The sequence below is a fragment of the Pyrgilauda ruficollis genome, unplaced genomic scaffold (genome assembly GCF_017590135.1).
Source record: "Pyrgilauda ruficollis isolate IOZ18807 unplaced genomic scaffold, ASM1759013v1 scaffold35, whole genome shotgun sequence".
Taxonomy (NCBI): Eukaryota; Metazoa; Chordata; class Aves; order Passeriformes; family Passeridae; genus Pyrgilauda; species Pyrgilauda ruficollis.
This window is the reverse complement of record NW_024524934.1, coordinates 81,959-103,177: the sequence shown is the minus strand read 5'-3', so window position 1 is coordinate 103,177 and position 21,219 is coordinate 81,959. Positions and strand designations below refer to the sequence as shown.

The 21,219-nt window shown below is 39.3% G+C and overlaps 1 protein-coding gene across 5 annotated transcripts in view; it reads right to left on the bottom strand.

Annotated features, from left to right (window-relative positions):
• MYLK4 (myosin light chain kinase family member 4) overlaps positions 1-21,219 on the bottom strand; it is a 60,886-nt gene that overhangs the window by 6,911 nt on the left and 32,756 nt on the right. For 3 of the 5 annotated variants that reach the window (XM_041475337.1, XM_041475340.1, XM_041475336.1), the window contains 12 exons: positions 14,560-14,626; positions 13,639-14,113; positions 12,701-12,780; positions 9,894-9,999; positions 8,946-9,039; positions 7,794-7,903; positions 6,532-6,673; positions 4,185-4,255; positions 3,316-3,444; positions 2,621-2,773; positions 2,211-2,283; positions 575-650 (listed from right to left, as the gene is read on the bottom strand). In XM_041475337.1, coding sequence (XP_041331271.1) covers positions 603-650; positions 2,211-2,283; positions 2,621-2,773; positions 3,316-3,444; positions 4,185-4,255; positions 6,532-6,673; positions 7,794-7,903; positions 8,946-9,039; positions 9,894-9,999; positions 12,701-12,780; positions 13,639-14,113; positions 14,560-14,626 — 1,548 coding nt within the window. In that variant the 3' untranslated portion in view covers positions 575-602. The remainder of the gene's footprint in view (positions 1-574; positions 651-2,210; positions 2,284-2,620; positions 2,774-3,315; positions 3,445-4,184; positions 4,256-6,531; positions 6,674-7,793; positions 7,904-8,945; positions 9,040-9,893; positions 10,000-12,700; positions 12,781-13,638; positions 14,114-14,559; positions 14,627-21,219) is intronic. The other 2 variants (XM_041475338.1, XM_041475339.1) reach the window with 2 other exon arrangements.

The following is a 21,219-nucleotide window of genomic DNA, read 5'->3' as shown; positions in this document are numbered from 1 at the left end:
CAGGGAAAAAGGACAGAGAGATGCTCTGTCAGACTCCTTTGGGTTGCTAAAAGGGGAGGTAAGTGCCCTGTCAGAACTGCGTCCTCGGACTTGTGGAGCAGCTTCTTTTAGGGGTCACCTTGCTTTGATTTTGCTGCAGTTAGTCAAGCTACCCTGAGGGTCTGGCCCGTGCCTCTGCTAAAAAGTTATTATTTTTCATATTTCTACCCTTTTTAAACTGTACTTCTAACCACAGCATGAAAACCCAAAAGCTTTCAACACTGAAAAATTATTGGGTGAAATCCCTGCCCCGTGAGAGCCAGGGGGAGCATTACCATTCCCTCTAAAATGGCCAGGGTTTGCAGCACATATGGCTCCATACCCATTAATTATTTTGCATGTTGCTGTTACTTGGTGTAAGTAATAGAGCCAGTTTACATTTTGAGTGCTTTCCAGACAGCAGCAGGGATGGTGGTGGTGAATACAGTTTGGACCGTGCACTTTGGACTACCCAAGGTTTTCATCTGTCCACTGATCCCTTCCACAGGGGCTACAGCTTTTACATCTGAAGGAATATTTGGAACCTGAAACAAACCTTCTGTTTGGCAGCTCTTTCAGAGAGGTTATTTAGCCAGGGGTGCTTGAGACACGCAGTCACCTTTAGCCTTTCTCTAAGGGGAAAAAAAATAAAAAGACACCATTATTGGAGCACTAATTGAAGATCAGTCACATCTTACTTCTACTTAAGGTAATGGCAGAAAAACAGTGCAACATCAGCATGTTTAGTGAAGCTATTTTGCAAAGCACAAGTATGAATAAAAAATACTGAGGGAGAAGATGCAAAGAACAACATGAGCTCTAAGGTTTGCATTAGGGTAGGGTTTCCTGAGAAAAAAAAATGGTGATAGGAAGGACAGCAGTTTGTGTTCTTGCAGCATTTGGAAAAGACTGTCTGTTCTGCAGATTGCAGAAATCAGAGCCTCACTGGAGCCCAACTAAAGGAGTCAAATTATATCCTACAAAAGACTCTGAAGATATATTAACCAGGACAAACTCTCCTATTTTTACTGTGCACACTGACTTACAAATCTTCTAATAATCTCATGGGCATTGCTGTTCTGGGAGATTACAACAAAAACTAAATTTAAGTGAAAATTAGAGTAATTTATTTGATTTTTTTAAAATCCTATTTTATAGTAATTCTGGTTATCCTTAGTCTATAATGGGAACATCTTACAAGGACAGAGCTGACAAGACGCTGTTCAGTCCACCCCACTGCCTTATCAGTAGGGCTACCTCTGCTTGATTATCAGCATAATCTTTTCTTTCTAACAACACTATTTTATTAATTAATAATATCATCTATTAATTCTTAATGATGGCTGTATATGCACCTTGACATATACATCCTAGGCAATGCAGCAGTCATTTTATTTAACTCAGAAGTGCTTTGCCTGCAACGGAAGAAGTGAATATTGCACTTCAAATGCTGTGAAAATTTTGAAACCTGTTTAAAATTACCCCCTTGTGAACCACGGAACCACAGAGTGGACTCACTTAGAAACAGCCAACAGAGGTGGCTCCTCACCAACAGCGTGAATCTCCAAAAATTACTGACACAGGAATAACCTACGATTTAAAAAAGTGATTTAAAAGTGATTTAAAATCTTGTTGCTCCTCCAACTCAGTCCAACTGAATTGTTTGCTTGAGCAAACAACTTGTTCTGTGTTGGCCACTAAGCTGGCTACCATTGAAGGGCAAGAAGGTGTTCAAGTACCAAGGTATGCACCAGGTGAAGTTCCAAGCTCTGTTGAGAAAGGTATCTCTTTGGAAGAGGTAGGATGAAACAGCACTTGGGGGATCTTCAGGAGAGCCTGAAAGGGTTTTCAAAGTAGGAACAAGAATCATCCCTAGCTGGAAAATCCTTTTAATACAGAAATTCAGTGCTCATTTTGTAAATACTTTCATTTTGATAAGAAATTGATCCACTCAGCAGCACACAGCATTGCAGGATCTTTTCTTTCCTCCCAGACACGCAAGAACTGATGAGCAAATGTGAGCATGCAAATTCTAACAGCTAAAAAAAGCAATGGGACACACGTGGCTCACAGTGGCAAGAAATGAATCAGCAACAAAGACTCAGATGAAGTTAAGAAAAATGTCAAAGCAAAGTGATGTGGCAGCACAAGAGGGCAACAATAGATGCACAAGGATATTTAAATGTAGGGACCTGGAGTCTGCAGTGGAGCTTGTGGTCTGTTAACCATGGGTGTTTTAAGGCAGCAGCTGCACTTAATCTCCAGCTAGAGGAAAACCAGAATGCTATTAAGAGTTTCTTCCAGAATCTTACAATTCAGCAATTATCTGCTACAGGTCATGTGTTCTGCCATCTTGCAATGCTGTCATTTCAGAACAGTGTGACAGACAGCAGATTAATTTTGTTTCATAGCAAAAATGTATTTAGGTAATTTCAGAGCAGTTGATGGATACAATGAACAACATCAATGAAGTATCATTATAATACTGTATGTCGGCATAAAAAACTTATAAGTCATATTAGTCCTGAGTGGAGCAGCACAAGTGACACAAATGTGTCATGATGGCATGAAATACACATTTCAAAGATACAGGATTATATACCATTTTTCCTTGATGAGAAGCTTTGATATGAAATCTTTGGCCTCATCAGAAACATCTCGAAATTCCTCATCTTCAAAATCCCAGTTACAGGCCAGGATATTGTTGAGGGTCTCATTGTCATCATCACCCAAAAAAGGAGACAACCCAGTGAGGCTGAAGTAAAAAGGAATATGTTCAGTAGGAATATGGAAGGAATATGTTCAGTCCTCCTGTCTTTCCCTCTTCCTGTACATGGTCTCCATGGTGCCAGCTAAGATTGTTCTGTCACTCTGACCTAACTTAAAAAATACTAGTCTCTAAGAAGGTCTCCAGACCATTCCCATTTTCTCATGTATTTACAAGTTTAGTCACCCCTCTTCTCTAACACACCAAGCATTACTGTCTTTCATGATAGGTCATATTTTCTAGACTTCTGACCACTCTTGTACTAACCACTGGGAATTTACCAAGCAGCTTACATTATTCTGGAAGCGTGATGCTCAAACACTCCTGAAAGATGTGCAAAAAAACAAAGATGAAAAGTTCATGGCAATTGGAAAAGATGAGAGATTTCTCAATATGGAACTTGGAAAGAAGTCTACATTTCCTATTTTGGATACACAGTTTTTCACTCTTCCAGTATAACAGCAAATTTGGATGACTGACACAGCTCAACCCAGGAACAGCTTACAAAGCAGATACTGAATCCTACTTACAGCATATAAGCAATGACTCCTAAACTCCACATGTCTGTAGGAAAAGAGACAAACTCATAATTCACAACTTCAGGAGCAAGAAATTCTGGAGTCCCAAAGTTAACTCGAAGTTTTTCCCTGGGTTTATATCTAGGAAATGGGAACATTAACAAAGGGCATCAATTACGGTTCTTATTAAAGTTGCATCATCAACTGTCTAGCACTTAGAGGAATTCCAGAAGCATACAAAAAAATTCAGTAGGAAAACAAGGACAGACAGAGGCACAAGCTAAAAAGAAATATACACACATATAGAATGAAAAGAATTTTCAAGCTTTGTATCGTACTAGGACAAAATGCAATTGCTATAAAATGGAAGAAATTCGTAATCCAAGGACTTCTCAGAGCAGGTCTTACCATCCTTTTGGGACTTCTCCATATCATAGGCATGAAATTTTTAACCAGTAAAGCCTTCACTGAGGTTATAGCACCTAGTTAAACTAGAAAGGGATATAGCAGGGGGTATATCCTAAGAGCCCTCAATGGTATCTTACACTCTCTTTTGAAGAATATCTTAATACTGGAGACAAGAGACTAGAAAAGATGTACCACTAGTTTTGTCCATTTTACCTGTTCCAAGACACTTATATGCATTCTTAGTGAAAATCAGCCCTCATTCAACCATCTACCTGAAAAGAAGGTTTCAGGACAAATCTTTCTCACTCAGCTCCAAACATTCCATATTTTAACCATATCCCTGGTTAAAAGAAACAAATTTGTCCTAAGAACAATAGAAGATCATTGTGTATCAAATACATCATTGCAGGGATGCACTACTTTTTTCATTGTTTCCTAATTCATTTATGATCAGTGAGAACACACGCATGTACCTTCTTGCCAATCCAAAATCAATAATTTTTATTTGATTTGCCTCTCGGTTCACACACAGGATATTCTCAGGCTGCCAAGAGAAACAAAAAAAGAAAAAAACCTGAATGAGAAACAAGTAAGAAAAACTTGGCTTTTAGTAAACTGTAGGGAGAAAAACACTAATAACAGTGCAAATATCTCACAAGCACCTTTTGCTTTCCTCCTTGTTCAGATCTCTTTGCATGGATACCCCCCCTTGCTCTCACACAGCAATCAGAGCCATGCATTTTGTGCCTTCCAACTGCTTTTTCTACTCCACAGCTTTTCAATTTGACATAAGGCAGCAGTTCAGATAAAGAACTCATTAGGGGGAGGGGGACAGGGAACACAGACTTCCAAGAAGGGGTTTCAGGATGCTTTCACTGTGACTTTACAGACCTTAATAAGCTCACACTGACTTTTAAAAAAAAAATTTTTTTGGGGCTTTGAAATTTATCTTACAGCTTTACATTTCTGAGTGCTCAAATGTTCTGTCAGACTGAACATTAATATATTAAGCCAGTCACATCAACTTCATGTTTTTTTCAGGTGTTTTAGCAAAAAATAGGATTCACAGGTTAAATCTCTCTGGATTTTCACAGGGCCAAATGTTACTCTTCACTTTCCTGGCAGGAATCCATTAGCTTCCAAGAATTACTTCAAATTCTTACAGAAGGAACTGAGAGAAGGATTTGGCCAATTGTCTTTGAAATGTAAATACCTAAAGCACAGAACCATAATCACTGCCAGGACTTTTATAGCTACTCTGTCTTGTTGCTCAGTGAGTCCTCTTTGAAACAAAACAGCCCTCAACACTTAAAACATTAGTTAACCTTTGTCACCATTACTAATTCATTTTACATGTAGGACTTTTAAACACCATATGTCCATAGTTTCTGAGGTCCTGGATGATTATGGTCAAGATGATTTTCTTTCAATTTCAAGCTTTCTTTCCCAAACTCATTTGTTACTGACAGCAATCTATGAACAAGCAAAACAGAAGGGAGAAGCCGTAGCTGGCGAGCACATGAAAAGAGGTCTCTGGGATTAATTCCTTGGATTGTATATGTATATTTTTGTCAGCAGTTTGACCTCATATTAAAACTGTGCCATCTCAAGATCATAATTAATGTGTCCCAAAGAACTGTGTGAACTTCTGTTTGACAGGTTTCTAGGTAACCGGATGTTTATAGAAAGAGAAAAGTAAGTCTGGTCATCGATCGGCTACAGAAGCTGGTCCCAACAAGCATCTGCTCATTTCCCTAACCACTGCAATAATATGTATGCTAACAACATTAAAGATGTACTATATTAACTTAGTTATTACAAGCCAAAAACAGCAGCTGTTATAAAAATCTCACCAAAGAGAAAACCATCTTGTGCACTCCTTGTTTCTTTTTATTGTATTGTAAAGCCCAGGGATCACTAGGAAGCTTTCTAGCCAGTCATAAAGCTAAAGACATCATCCCATTTTATTCCTGCACTATATAGAGGTAAGAAACAAGTCCATTATTTAATAAAAAATTGGGCTAAGGGAAAAAGAGCCAGCTCAAGTGTACAGTTTAATGAAAAAGAATAACAAATGTTTTCTAAGGGGCGGCAGTTGACCATGTGCAGTTGACCAGAGTGAGAAGGTACAAGTACATGGTAGAGTACTTGTACATGCGTAAGTCCATGGTAGAGAATCTGCCACCTTTCTCTGGGCTTTCACCTACACTAGCCATATTCATTACATTAACCGCTGACTGTTTTTGTTCCTTTCATTTCAGGAAGTACTTTCTAATGTACTTTCCCTTAATCTGATTATCTATTGATGCCTTTTCATGACAACAGCAGTTGAGTATAGTCCTCAGAAAATTGTGTGGGCTTACATTGATCCTGATTGACCCTTGAATTTAGTTCGACTCACTCATGCCTTTCTGCATAGTACAAAACAGAGACAATTGCCACCCCACAGCTGATGTGTAAAACATGCTTGTGCAGTTGAATTAAATAATATTTGCACAATATCTTGGGATCTAAGTATTAAAATTAAAAATAGCAACATATTTGTAGTCAACTGCTGGCTTTCTATGAAATCACTCTGTGGAAAATTTAAGCACTATGAAGCTTGATGACATATGACCACAATTTTCATCTAATTTACTTAGTCCTGTAGTAATTTAACTGATCTCAATGTGGTTAAAGTAAATATGCATTGAAATAAGGAAAGCAGAATAAGGCTCTTTGTTGTTTCTGCCACAGGAATCTGCTAAGCTTTATGGCCTACCATTAAGAATGGAATTTCCACATCTGTCATTGCACAAAACATACATCTCAAAACTCTACCTTGAGATCCAAATGAAGAATGTACATTTGGTGCATGTACTGAATTCCTTTGCAGATCTGTTTTATGAACGAGATTGTATCCATCTCTGTCAAATTGTAGTTTTCGTCAATAATTCTGTCAAATAACTCTCCTCCTTCCACACTGAGGAGAAAAAGAAAATAAAGCAGTGATCAAGGTCAAATCCCATCCCATACAGTAAGACTTATGCAGAAAATATGCTATTGACTATTTTTATCATTCACAGTTAAGTTCAGTAAGATGGGCTTGTACTCTAATCTGAACTTTCTGAAATGTGAGTTCTGAGGCATATTGGCCTGAATCTCTTCAAGGCCCAAGAGTCCAGTCTCTCATCCACTGAAAACCATGAACATCTTGAAATTTAATATTATGCCGTCTTGAGTTCTCATTTTGGACCAGTGAAATTAATGATGTTCCATGGAAAACCAAGACAACATGATGGAGAATCTACATTTAAATCTGCGGTCTCTTCTCTCTGAGTTTAAAAGGGACAGGATCCAAAAGGTCAATCTCAAACGATCTAAAGTTAACAAAATGTACTTAATTTCTCTTCACATTTCAGTATGCCTCCAGCTTATCTGTTCATAGGTACACAGATACTTTTCTTTTGTGATATGTTAATCATATAGGCCAAATTCAGAGGACTATCTGAGAATCGTCCAGAACAGTCAAATTCACCTAACTTTGAACCCTTCTGCCACACATTTCAATGTTTTAGTTTTGGCCTTTTTGGCTTCCTTAAGGCAGCATCTGCTTAACCTGAGCTTAAGGCAGGTATTTTCTGCCCGATAGTATTTTCCTGGTAAGCCAGCATAAAAAGCAGGTTTATCCTTTCAGGCACCCTGTACAAGGATTAGGCACAACACCCACAGCTGGCTCCTCTTTGGTGTAAGATGTCTTCTTGTTTGCTTCACAGAATAGGAGATATTCTAAGAGGTTTATTTCTTGGCTGACACAAATTAAAGTATTAAATTAAAGATAAGATATGTAACACAGCTCTATCTTCAATTGGAGCAGTTGCTTTACCACACCAGGAATGTGGCAGACTACTGGAAAAAATTTAAAAATGGCTGCATGGGAAAAGTTTTATCTTAAATTCCTGTTTTTTTCCTGTTGTTCATGAGAACATATATGCATTTTCCACCTGTAAAAAACTCTAATTCTCATTTCACAAGAAAGAAGGAAACTGACAATTCTAGCAAAAGTAGTAAACACAGAAAGGAAAAGAAAAGAACACACTTACTATTCCATGACGAGTACAATATCATTTTTAGATTCAAAGGCATCATATAGCTGGATGAGGTTGACGTGATTCAGCTGGTTCATGACATTAATTTCATTTTTTACTTCATCCTGTAAAGAGCCATGAGTATTGCTTCAGATCCTTGTTTGTTCCTAAGAAAGCTACATTTGAAGCAAATCTGCATTATGTTCATGTTTTCTCTTGTGGCAACCAAACTCAGGGTTCCTGCAGTAGATGTCAAAGCTATAGGAACTAACAGACTGAATTCAGAGCTTGAGTGGGGTGTTTCTTAAGGTATTTAGGTATCCTAAGGTATTTACTGGAAAAGGAAGAGGAGAGCCCACATGTACAAGTAGCAGGCTCCCAGGGATGTAAATGAAAAAAAAAGAAGCAGAAAAGGATTTTGTTCAAAGAGCTGTAAGTGTACAAAATCAAGCTGACAAAAGTTCCAAGACAGCCCTCAAAACCTAACTTTGCAGTTAAAGGAGAGAGACTGGCACCTCCATTCAGCCCAACTATTTTAGACATGCTGAATGACAATGAAAGCCTCTCTCCATTCACCATAAAGGGGGTCTTGAAGATCAGCTTGGCCACAGCTACACCTTAGCAACCCCAGTTACCTAAGACAAATCCCACTCTTGAATGCCCTTAATGACACCCATGTCACAAAGGATGTCATGCTTTTCTTCCCAGTGAAAGCCAGTCCCAGATGGCTAAGAGGTTTGCAAAACAGCCCAGACTAATTGCTCTCATCTGTATTTGGGTTGATGTCAGATCCCTAGATCATGCCTGTTATCAGCCCCCACTGATATCAAGTCACTGCAGCAAAGGCTACAGTGTGCTTGGGAGGGAATACACTATGTCACAGGCCTGACAAATGTTTTTACCATTGAAGAAAACACTAATAGAATTAGCAACAGAAAGAAAAAAATAATATCATATTTAAAAGAGCAGAAAACACTCCCAAAATAGTACTTTGATGAGCTACTAGTAGTTTTGGAGGAGAAGGAAAACAGAACTGGAATTAATGGTATTCCAGCAGGTCCTATGAGTGTGATGGCTTGTGAGGCACTTGGTCATGGCCTGTTGTGTAGCTGAAGAACAGTGTGTGATCCATTGGGGAACAAAAAACGAATACCATTCTCCACCAACCTTCTGTTTTGGACCTTGTGCTTTTATAATTTTGGCTGCCAGCTTGAGACCTGTTGCTTTCTCTTCACATTTGTGCACTTGCCCAAAACGCCCTCTAGAAAAAAGGAGAAACAAGCATCATCCAGTGGTACAGGTGTCAACTCTGAGTGTAAACTACACTATAAAGAACCATAAATTATCCTCTCCCTACTGGCTTTCATTTCAATTACTCTGTTGTTGCTATTTTGTTGTGTAGATTGTACTTGCTACTACTCATTTAGGCACATCAACTTCACACAGTGTTCTATCTGGTCCTACCCCACTTGCATGATTCACTATACTCACCTCATAACCTGCAATGACTAATCCCAGGAAAGTCAAGGATGTACTGTAAGGATAATGGCTCACTTCTGTGCAACATCTGCCCCTCTCCATCACATTGTTCTCCTCCATGGGAGGGTTGTGTTTTCTTGATGATACAAATCCTTATCCAAGAGTATGCTGCCATGAAAATTATAATATCCCACTCTCCTAAATAATGTCAGCACGAGAGATAACTTCATGGCCTGTCAGATCAGCCTGCTAATCTATCTGAAAATAAGCATGTGTTTTCAGGGGTGAGACTCACTGAGAGGAAGAAGACTACAATATGTGTCTACATACTGCTGACTGTAATTTGAGGTAAAGTATTTCAGCATCCTAGGAGCCCTGTCATAAAGCCTGAGGGCATCTGGCTGGCCTAGAACAATACCAAACACCAGCCAAGTCTGCCGGTGCAAAATAGCAAGCCAGAATTCACTCTCACTATAAAACCAGCCTCCTCTTTTTGTCCCTCTATAAAGCACTTTAAGAGCATAGACTTTCATTACTTCAGCTCTAGTGGGGCGTGTTGCCACCATTCACCTCCCAGGGTGCTTGGCTGCAAATTTGTGCCTTGCTTTCCAAGTTGATTTACTACAACTGACTTACCCTCCCAGAATTTCATCCTCGTTGACATTATAATAATTGCTGATCCCCACCCTTTTGGCTGAGACAATCCGGTGATCAAATGGTGCTGGTGGAGTAGGAATATCATCTAAAAAAGACAAAACAGACAGAGAGCATATGAGTGGTCACATGCATTGCTTGTCTATCCCATATTTTAGTTCCTCTTTTCCCCAGATAAGTTCATTTAAGAACTGAATACACTTACTGTAAGCTTTATATACAGGTCTTTCTCTGTTATTGAACAAGGGTTTTATTCCAGAAGCTCTGGCTCAGAAGAAGAGGTTGTTGTTAGGGAGCTACATAACCAAGACAAGGACTCCTTTTTTAAGTTATCCTCTTTCATACAACAGTTGGGAGAGGTAAAGTGAAGACCACTAGACTACACCAACGTAGCTTCATACTCACAAGGGGCCTCTGCAATTCAGTCTAATCTCTGATTTTTTTAAATATTTTTTCCTCCTCCGAGACTGTTAAGAGGGGAGTATGTACTTTAACTCCCAGTGGGGTAGGAAGAGAAACAACTCTTCTGCAGATAAGAGAGGCTATTTCCTAGCTTTTGATGTTGACAGTGAAGAATCCCCTTCTCAACTGACTGACAAAACTTGTCCTTCTCCACAGTGTGGTCGTCACCTTTAAATATGGCATTTAGAGCTTGTGCACATGAAGGAGTTTCACCCTGGTGGACAGCACTTGTGGTTTCTAGTATGGCTCAGGACACACAGTAACTCTCATATGCTGCTCTGAAGAATTTCTGCCCTTAAAAAAAGATGGCAGATAAAAGGTAAACAGGGGCACAGGGGAGGGATGGTTCCCAACATTGCACTGCAGCAGCTATGGAGTTTTGGCATGTCTCAGGTGTTACTTTCTGGATCTCCACATGCTGGACCTTTCTGCCATCCTGATGTCAAAATCCCTGCTGGAGACCAGCCCGCCATGCCTATTTTGGACTTTTTGCAGGCGGTTGTGACTTCAGTTTCATACCCAAGTTGATTTTCATTTGATTGATACTCCCGAGAGTGACCTTTGGCTGACCAAGGTGACAAATACTTCTTCAACCATTTGGGAGGGCTACAGTCCTAGTGTTTCAATATGAGCTCTCTGGTTTGGAATGCCAGCTCCTTTTTGTGTGAGGCTTGTTGAGCAATTTTAAAACCATTCATTACTCCAGTGAAAATGATCAAAAACACAAACAAGAAACCCCATGACAGCATGTAGCTGGCAGGAACACTTTGGTCATTAATGTGGCAGTAGATTGTCCTTATTCACAGTGAATGTCCATTTTTCCAGGACACCAGCTGTGTACCTAGATTTTTTCTTGACAGTGTTAATAACTTACATGGTCAGGAAGTTAGTTCATGGTCAAGGAATTGTGAAAAGCTGGGCCTTCTGGAAGTTTGCCACCTACTTGGGATTCTGCGGAGTTTGAATTGCACGACTGTAAGTATGGGTCTTTGCACGTTACTGAGACCCAAAAAATGCCAAGAAAACCACTAACCTAAGGCAAAATTTGACTCTAACAACACAAACTCCACCAACACCAGCATGTAAGTGACAGAAGAAAATGTAGTTCTGAAAACTCAGCTAAAAACATTACCAAACTTTGGGCAAGAAAATATTCTTTTAAAGATGCCATACTGCCTTTCAAAACTCTGTTTAAGTTTTTGCCTTCAAGATGTTCCCCATGACAGACCCTCTATTTTTCTTTTCCTGCAAACCAGAGGAGATGTTTCCCTGTTCAAGAACAATTTCCTATTGCAGACCAAAGACATTCCAACAGAGACACTAACCTTAATGTCATCCATAAAAATCTCCCAGAGCTCACAACAGTTTATGGATTTTAAAGTTTTAGTCTGTTTTCTCCTGTTTTCTGCTACAAAAACCTAGGGCAAATCTGTAATAAATGTTCCCCTCCCACACTCTCCCCCCTTTCCCAAAGCAGATAAATTCATCTCGAGTCTTGTGTATGCACATGCAGACTCAGATATTTCCAAGCCTTTCAGGCCACCTCCTCACACGCCATAATTTCATTTACAGGAATAGCTACTGAAATTCTCAAGATGGAGGTCTAATATTAGAAATCTCTGCCTCACCATGGTAAGAACTGCTTCAAAGTTTGGTGTCTGAGCACCATTTATCTGACTGTTCAACAGCATAATTCAGGCTCACACAAAAAAGTCTGTATTTCTTTACTTTGTAGCCTGCAGTTGTTCTCACTTCAGACTACAATTGTGTGAATATGAGCAAGCTGGTTTTTCAGGCTGTGTCCACAGCATTGCAGATTCCATATTAAGACACATTCTCAACACTTCCTCAGGCTCACCAAGTTTGCCACACCTGATATAATTTCTTCCTCCACTCTATACTTAGGCATTTTAGCTCTTATGTTAAAAGAAGAGGGAGAGAGAATAGTGTTAGTGGAGTAGTTGTGGCAGAAGCAAATTGATTTTGAATAATTTTTGCCAGACAGAGCAGAAGCCTCTAATATGAAAGCAAGCAGAATCATGTTACTTCTCATCAGCTTAAGATGCAGCCTGTGAAAAACTGTTTCCCATCAGAGCTACCATGCACATCTTTTCCCCCGACTAATTAGAATCACAAAATCATTCTCTTCTACAGATCTCTGTCTCTGTTCATCACTGTAATACAAGGGGAATCAAACGCTTTGCCTTTAGGATACTTCCTTTAAGAGCTTTTTATAGTTTTACATATGCAATCAGCACTTTCTGCAACTACTCTGCTCTTTTTGTTTTCATCTTTGACTAGACCTTCATCGTGCACTTGATGCTCACTTCTACTACTATTCTCAAATTGGCAGGTCTGCCCAGGGATTGAACTAGAATTTCCTGTACCTTTTTCGCAGCTTTTACACCTGCAAGGACAAAACATGGTATTAGTGCAGAGTACACTTAAAGCAGAGCAACTTTAGAAACATAGGTGAAAAATGGCTACACAGATATTGCATTCAAATAACATTAAGCTATTTTGTTTCATGGTGTAAATTCAACTGGTTTAATATTCATGTTGAGAAATAAAAATGGCCCTTACATTTATTATGACAGCAAAATGTTTCTCAGTTACTGAAAACTTCACCTGACGTCTTCTAAATTTGACATTAGGCTATCAATCTCACCTCTAAAGAAAGGGGAGAGCATTGAATTTCCCCTTTGTTCATACAGGTTCCTGAGGGCTTAAACCTGTTTATCCCTGAAAGGCTATATATTAAATCCAGCAAAGATAGAATTGGGTCAATTGCCTGGGCAAATTTTAAGGTGTTTTTTTTAAACTAATTTTTATTATTTTATTTTATTTAAACGTTTTTATGTTGTCTTTTAAATTATTACATTTGCAGTAAATTAATTTCCAGTTGGCAGATGGCCTAATCTAATTTGATGATGTTACATGACATTGCAGTATATAAACATAACCATGGGAGAATTTTCCTCAGAGATAAAGAAAAACGGAACATAATTCCCATGTTTCTAACACATTTCCCAAGCAAACAACCACAGCACACTGCTAATACCATGTGTGGTGGATTGTTTGCCTGTCTTTTATAAGAGTATAATTTCACTTAGATCAGAGACATAACCATATTTTTCACTTTTGTATTGGGCTAAATTTTCACCAGTATTTGTATTAATCAGCCACTTTGACTTGAAACTTGAACTACACATTTTTCTGAAGCAAGGGTCTCTTCAGAATGTGTAGTTTCAGTTTCAGACCTTACCTTCCCTCGGATACCTCTTCATCATCACATTGTTCTGCCTCATCTTCCTTTTGGGAAGGAGCTGGTGGTTCCTCAGCACCCTTTTCACTCTTATCAGCATTTTCCTTCCCTGCACACTCTTTCTCCTCTTGTTGTTTCTCAAGTGCATCTTCAGCCACCTGATGTTCCTTCTTCTCCTCAGCTGCTGGGGACTCACTCTCTATCTTCTCCTGCACAGTTAGTTTTTGACAAGCATCATCAACAACATCTTCTTCCTGCTGCTTTTCTGGAGTGAAGGACTCCTGAAAAGAGTTTCTCCTATATTCGTAATGACTTTCTAAAGACAAAGTTTCTTGTTTCTCCTCTGACCCTTCGCTATGAAACTTGGGAGGATCCACTTCAAGCACAAGGGAACATTCCCTCTTGGCATTTTCCTTGTTGAGTTTATCAACTTCTTCTTCCTGAGAGCAGGATTGACTCTGCTGGATGTCCCCATCTATAAGAGATTACAAAGCAATCTGTCATTGGTTTTCTGATAGTCAGTAACACTATTAAAATATGACTGCACACTTAGCATAAATTCTGTTTAATTTTGAGCTGGGTATTTGTTTTCCTCTCCCACTTTCAAGGTCAGTACAAGTGTCTCCTAAACAAGAGAAGACTACTTTCTTAAAACTGGGATTTCATGGATCCCAAGTGCTTTCTTTGAGACACAGCACTAGAAAATGTTTTTCGCACTTGAAGTTATTGTCAGCCAAGTCAAGGTTAATAAACTCCTCATGCAAAGCCCCTTATTGAGCAGTTGGATACCCTGTGCTCGCTCATGCTGATGAACACACATGTAACACAAGCAGCTTCACTGGAGTTGCTCAGGAAAGGCATGGCTATTTCTGTGTTATTTCTTAGAAACTAGAAGTTGATCAGAGAAAAAAATAGTCTAACCTGTTGAATCTGGTGGCTTCTTTTCTTTTGTTTCTGTTTCATTGAAATGTGACTTTTCTTTGATGACCTGTGGAGTAGGCAATTGATATATTAGTCAATCGCAGCCTGATTTTTTTTTTTTTTGTTTATCAAATGCAAATACCCTGTGCTCCTACTCATACATTTCCTATAAATGATAGTCCTTATTTTAATCACTGCAAGCTGATTGAATTGATACCAGTGCAAAGTAAGAGAAATTATCTTGGTTGTAATCAGCATCAATGTTGCCATAAAAACAGCCTAGAAAAGATTAGGACTGAACCTCAGAGACTAAACCAAAGAAGCATCCAGGAATCAGCTGCTGCCCTGCCCTAGCTTTTGCTGTCAAAAAACTAGGTTAAACCAAATCTCGGAAAATTTAATATTCTAGGAAAATGTTCGGTAACAACCTTACTGACACTTATCAAGAAGTTCCTCGCTGTTTAATCAACATTTGCTAATGACTTCTTTAACCATGCCATGATTTATTAAGGGCTGACAGAGACAGTAACCAGGACTTGGAGCTTTGTATCCTTCTTTTACTTGGATTTTACAATGCTGCAGTGACATCTAGAGGTGTTTCATACCAACCCAGGTCCTCATAAAACCTCTGCATTACTGTCACCTTTGTGGATATTAACTTCTCTTTCTATGCTATGTGCTCAGTGTGTTTTTTCCTGGCCACTCCTGGTCTTGTCAGTAGGTGACCACAGTACAACATGGTATCTGCAGTTGCTCCGTGCTCCTTTTTCACCTCTTCCTCTCGCAATGCTATGAAACTGGCACTGTCATTACTATTATTAGATCCACATGGTGTGAAAAATGCTTTCACCTCAAAATATTTTCCAGAGGGGCTACCAGCTAAAGCAGTATTGTACATATCCCAACAAAATATACAAGTTCAGGCACTTAAAATTAAGTGTCTTAACCATGTGATCAGTCCCACAGCCCTGGGCACCAACCAGTTCTATTACCAAACACTTGTTCTGGTAGGCCCTCCACTTTTTTCTTTTATACTTTATTTTTTTACTTTAATTTCATCAGGCTATATAGAAAATAGGCATGAAATCAAAGCAATGTGTATCTGCTATAAACAGAGTTTGAGGGAAAGGAAATTCCACAAGAAGCCAAAAGAGTTGAGACAAACTGGATGTAACTGCATGGAGGGATTTCAACAGGACTTGTTCAGAAAATCTTGATCCACAAGGGACAAGGAAACTGGAGTATGAGCATAAGACCTGACACTGACAATTATTTTGGATGCAGTTTATCCCAGGAAGTTGCAGGCCATAAAATGAAAAAGGCCACAATACAACAAGGTAAATACCTTTGAAATATAAATTGGAGCCTTGTTCCTACAGAACTTAAATATATATAATGTTGCCAGATGGAACACAGGGAATCAACCAATGCTCTAAAAAGAACTAAAATAAAATAAAATAGGGAAAAGCCGCAGACTTATTTATTCTGCACTGTGTTGGCAATTAGTAATGCACTCGCCTTCCTGTAAGTATGTCAGCCTCTCCGTACCACTGAGAACATCAGCTCTGATCAAACACAGTCAGCTGAGCAAATAACCAGAGAAATGGCCTCCAAGCTCTTTGATGCATGAGGCCAGATTTCACTTCTGCATTCAGAATTAATTGCAGACACACAGCACTTCCAACTAAATATTGCTGTAGTTTGCAGGTGTGAAATACAGAAGCCAGCTTTTAAAAATCTGTCTAGTGGAAGAAACACTGGACAGTGCTGAATACCTGAGACTGCCAGGGCATTACATAAATTACTACTGTGTTTATTCAAGCACCATTTCTGATCTTCAACATTTCAAAAGCAGATGAGGACTTCATACTAATTTAAATGAAAAAAAAATACTAATGAAATATTTACTGATATCCGTAAGAAACAATTTGCAATAAATATAGGGGTAAGAGTGCTCTAGAGTAAGAAATACAGATATAAGGACTAAATATTACTAAATAACTGTAAATACATGAGCAGTCCATACATGAACAACCCAGTTTTCTCCACATTTTGCTGTTTGTAGAAACATGTGACTTCAACTTGTCGAATGTTGACCTGGCAATAAAAACAAGACTTTTTGCCCATTACTTCTTCCCTCTAAAGGGTGGGGGCTCACCAAGTTCTCTGGAGCTGCCAGAAGTCAATGTATCCTTCCTATCCCAGCCACAGGCGGTACAAAGACCTCCTTGTAGTTTGTCAGGGGCATGTGTGACATCCAGCCCCAGGCAGCTGAGCAGCTGCTCTGAGAGCCCACAATTCCCAAAAGCCATCACACTCTTTGAAAATCTCATCTGAAAGGTGTGGTGGCTTGTTAAAGACATCTATCCCACCTAATTACTCTTCATACCACCCCTTTTCCCTCAGTCTGTTAGAACTCTGTTAAGGGTCTTTATAACTTAATCTCTAATAATATTTTATTTATTTATGTATTATTCTTCACAAACTTATGTAACATGACTTTTTCCAGTCTGTAATTTCTAGATTACAGTAATCAATATTCCTTAGTAGAAAACATTTTTTCCCTTTCTTTATTGACTTGAATATGTAAAATCAGGTAAATGGCACTACAGTAATTTTTCTGAGTCATACAAGCCTAAAGCTTCAAGAAATTTTACATTTCTATTTCACAAAAGCTTAAATATGAAAGTTTGTGTTGTGACACTGTAAAGTATACCACAGCAAAAATGTGTCTGTATCTACATATTTTTTTAATTGTGTCTTCAAAAATATGTTTTCTGGACTTAAACATATTCTTTAATAGAGTATTGCCAGACCCGAAGGAAGAGAGACAGAATAGAAGCCCAGGTGATTATACAGAATAATGTGAGATAGTCCAGAGGCTGAAACTTCAGTAGAGACCAACAGAGAAAAAAAAAAAAATTTGGAAATTATTTACATTGACTTTAGAAACCTGCAGAAATAAGAAAAAAAAAAAATATAAATATAATATACTCTAATTGAAATTTCAAATGCAGCAAAAATTTAATGTCTTTTATAGACATTTTACTCCTTTTTAATGAGCTCTATATGGTTAAATTCCTTCTTTATACTGCAGCAGTCCTACCTTTGGAATGTTTTTTTAGCTAACTTTCAGATTTTTTTATTCACCTAATAAAACTCTTTGATTCTTTTTTTCCTACTGCAAAAATTTTTGTAGTGAATGGCCTCATGAAGCAACCCCAGCCATTCAGTCAGAGGTCCTTTATCACCCCACCACATTTCATTTTATACCAAAACTATTATCCTCGGCTTCCATCTCCCAATACCAAGACACAAACTTTTGCATGTGCCTAAACCACATTTTAACTGTGTTACTTTCTCATATTCTTGATAGTTTGCAGAGCTGTATAATGGTAAGATAACCTGGTTTTGTGTAAGATCTGATCACCATTCGTTTATCAAAATTATTAAGTTACTTGAGGTTTCCAATTAATGAGTTTCCCTAACAGCCAGAACTCAGCCATGGGCTCTGCCTCTGAGGGTGCTCCCAGTATCTCCTCACCAGTTTCCAGTAGAGTACAGAACAAAACACAGAGACCCTGGGACAACCACATGTGTGGTGATGCCTCCTGTGCCATCCATCAAAGTTGGAATCCATCCCCACCTGCCCTTTCGTGTTCCTCTTCAATACATAGACCTTCCTCCCCCCTCAGCAGTGTAAAATATTCAGTGAAAGTATTTTTGTTACAAACTTGTAAATGCTAAAAACCACACTCATGGGAATTCTGCTTTTATTGGCAGGTGGTGCATCTGCTTCCATGTCATTATTTTTTTGGTACACTATAACAACTGCTGGCACCTCCAGGCAAAGATTTTGACTCTTGCATGATTTTTATAGAACTCCTTAAACTAGATAAAGAAATCATTCTTCTGTAAAATCCAAACCCACTCTACTAGCATCTTTAATCACACACAGAAAAGAAGCTCTGAACCATAAGAATCATGATTCCCACAATATGAAATACAAAAGAAGTTTTTTGTGACCTGCTGCTTTGAAAATACATAGGTAATGAGGTAACAATCTCCGCAGGAAAAAAATCCCTCAGAACATCATCCTGGAGAGGGAAAAAGCCGGATGGAAATCCGTCAAGACAAAGCATTGTCCATTCCCCACTAAAGTTTGCTGACTTCCCACCCACTGTGCTGAAGAAGCTGTGGCTATCCTGCTTCAAATGGATGTTTACTCCTGCCATGCCATTCTTCCCAAAACAGGGGATCTTACACTGAGGAGTAGAAAAGGCTTTCATGCAACCAGGCTCCCGACAGAGCCCGTGGCCTCAGTGAAGATGCGACAGGTTGCACTAACACTGACAGGCTGATACCAAACGTCTGAACTTTTGTCTTGAGATCCAATCACTGCCACTTAACAGAGCCATTACCAGGCCTAAGAAGGCCTTTGGAGGTAGATTGTTTAACTTCAATTGACTGGTTACTTTTAATGTCTCTGGAATACACTGAGACATTATACACAGTATAATCACTGACAATCTGAGGCTACCAAGACGCTCACTAGAACCAGAGCACTCAGCTTTACCTGGCTTTGACACATGTCCTTTCACTGTGTTTGGGAAATCAAACCAACCAGTCACTACTGGTTTTGAGTTTTTCATCTGAACAAATAAGGGCAACATCAGGCAAGCACAAGCACTGGAGAATTCAGCTGCTTTTCTTACCAACGTGTTAGACAGCCTCACATCTACCCCTTCTCTATACTGCTCAATTTCCTCACCTGTGTGATGACTGACAGGGTGCACTTGTGCCTCATATGCACCTGTGCCATAACCCTAAAAGTCTTCCACGTGCTACTCCTCACATTTTTATTGTTACTATTAAATAGGACAACTTCCTAAGTGGGTTCCTCTATTGTCACAGTGTGACACAGGACAAAAAACTTCCATCTTGAAAGCCAAATCACTGGCAGATCTTTTTAATTGTGGGGATAATCCACCCTCTTGTCAAGCTACTCAGGCAAATTTTTTTAAATTGCAGTATCAGTTAAGTAGCCTCACTGTAAAGAGAGTATTTCTCAACTTTAACCCAGCTGAGCTAAGCAGGCAATGGTATGGATGGCAAACACCTCCATACTTCATGAACTGTCCTTCCTAAGCTTCTCTCCAAAATCACACAGTTGGGAGATTTCCATCCAAAGGGTTATAAGCTTAAGAAATGATCTGCTACAGCTTTGATGACTCACTTTGGACTCCAGATATGCAGGTTTCCTAAAAATTCATTTAACAAGAAGAGAGTTTGGGTTGTGGGGGAGGACCTCCTTGGGGCTTTTTTAATTTTCCCTTTATAGACAGACCATGGTTCTCTGGCACTCACCTACTGGAATGTGGTGAGGCTCATTCCAGGTTCTGTTGGGGCTGCTGCCCAGCCACCCATCTCTGCTCCTTCTCACTGCTGCATGGCTGTGCAAAAAGCAGGGTGCTGCCAGGATGGCACCATACTAGTTGTGTTTCAGAGCAGCCACACTTGTAATTAAAACTCAGTGTGGTGCAGACCCCACATTTAGTTGCAATGGCACTCTCCTACCAGAGGAAATAGCCAGGCATGGTACCCCTACACCTTCGGATAGGGGCTGAGAGGAGTCATTAGCAGAAAACTACTCAAACGTCTAGGACATCTGATGACAAAAGGGGAATTTTAGATGGCTGCAGTGGACAAAGAATTCCTCCCTGAGCAACCCCTCTGTCTCACCACTTTGAGGAACCTTCTGCTTTTTCAGGACTGCTCTCTGATGAGATGCCTTGCTTTTCTTCCCTGCACTTGCCAGTTATCTATTTGTCTTCATCTTGTGGTCTCTCTAGTTTTGCAAAGGATTTGTAATGGATTCCTACAATGGTCACTCTAACACATAGGCATGCATGTCATGCCCCAAAAGCTATCCAATGTGGCTTGTAGTTATTTAGAAATTAGCTGTGTCTACTTTGATTTCACACGTTCAGAGTTGTAGAGACAGCAAAATCCCAGCAGTGCTCAGGGAGGGATCTTATGCAGGGAGCACTGTACAGCAGATAGCAAGTTCTGAGGGTAAATGGAAATAAAGTTAAACAGCATCATGAATTAAAAAGGCATGAAACAACTCCTGTGGCTGTCAGCAAAGGAGAGAACTGGGCAAAACAAGATGAAAACATTGTCCTAAGAAAACATACCAGTTTTATGACTGGTACACAGCCAAAGAGAGAATTTTAACTCAGATGTACTACAGCTCACTCAAAAGCTGAAATTCTTCTACCAAGATCATATTTAAGTAAAGGCATCAGTCCTGGGGGAAAGAAGAGCATTCACAAGTATAATGGCACCTGTGGGTGCTGACCAGCTGCATTGCCCAAGCAACAGACAACCCATCTTTTGAGATTCTGCAGAAATCTCTACCCTTGAAACCAGCAGAAACTTTTGCACAAACATGTCAAAAAAAAAAAAAAAAAGAAGAAGAAAAAAAAAAGAAAAAGAAACATTTCCCACCTATTTGGCTGAAAGATGAAAAGTACACAGAACATGGCCATTTTGGAGAGAATTTAAATAATACGTAAGGGACCTGTTAGCATTTGTAGGCAAAATGAAGGGATCAGAACAGTTATAGACTGAGGCTGAATGGATCTTAAAACACATGTG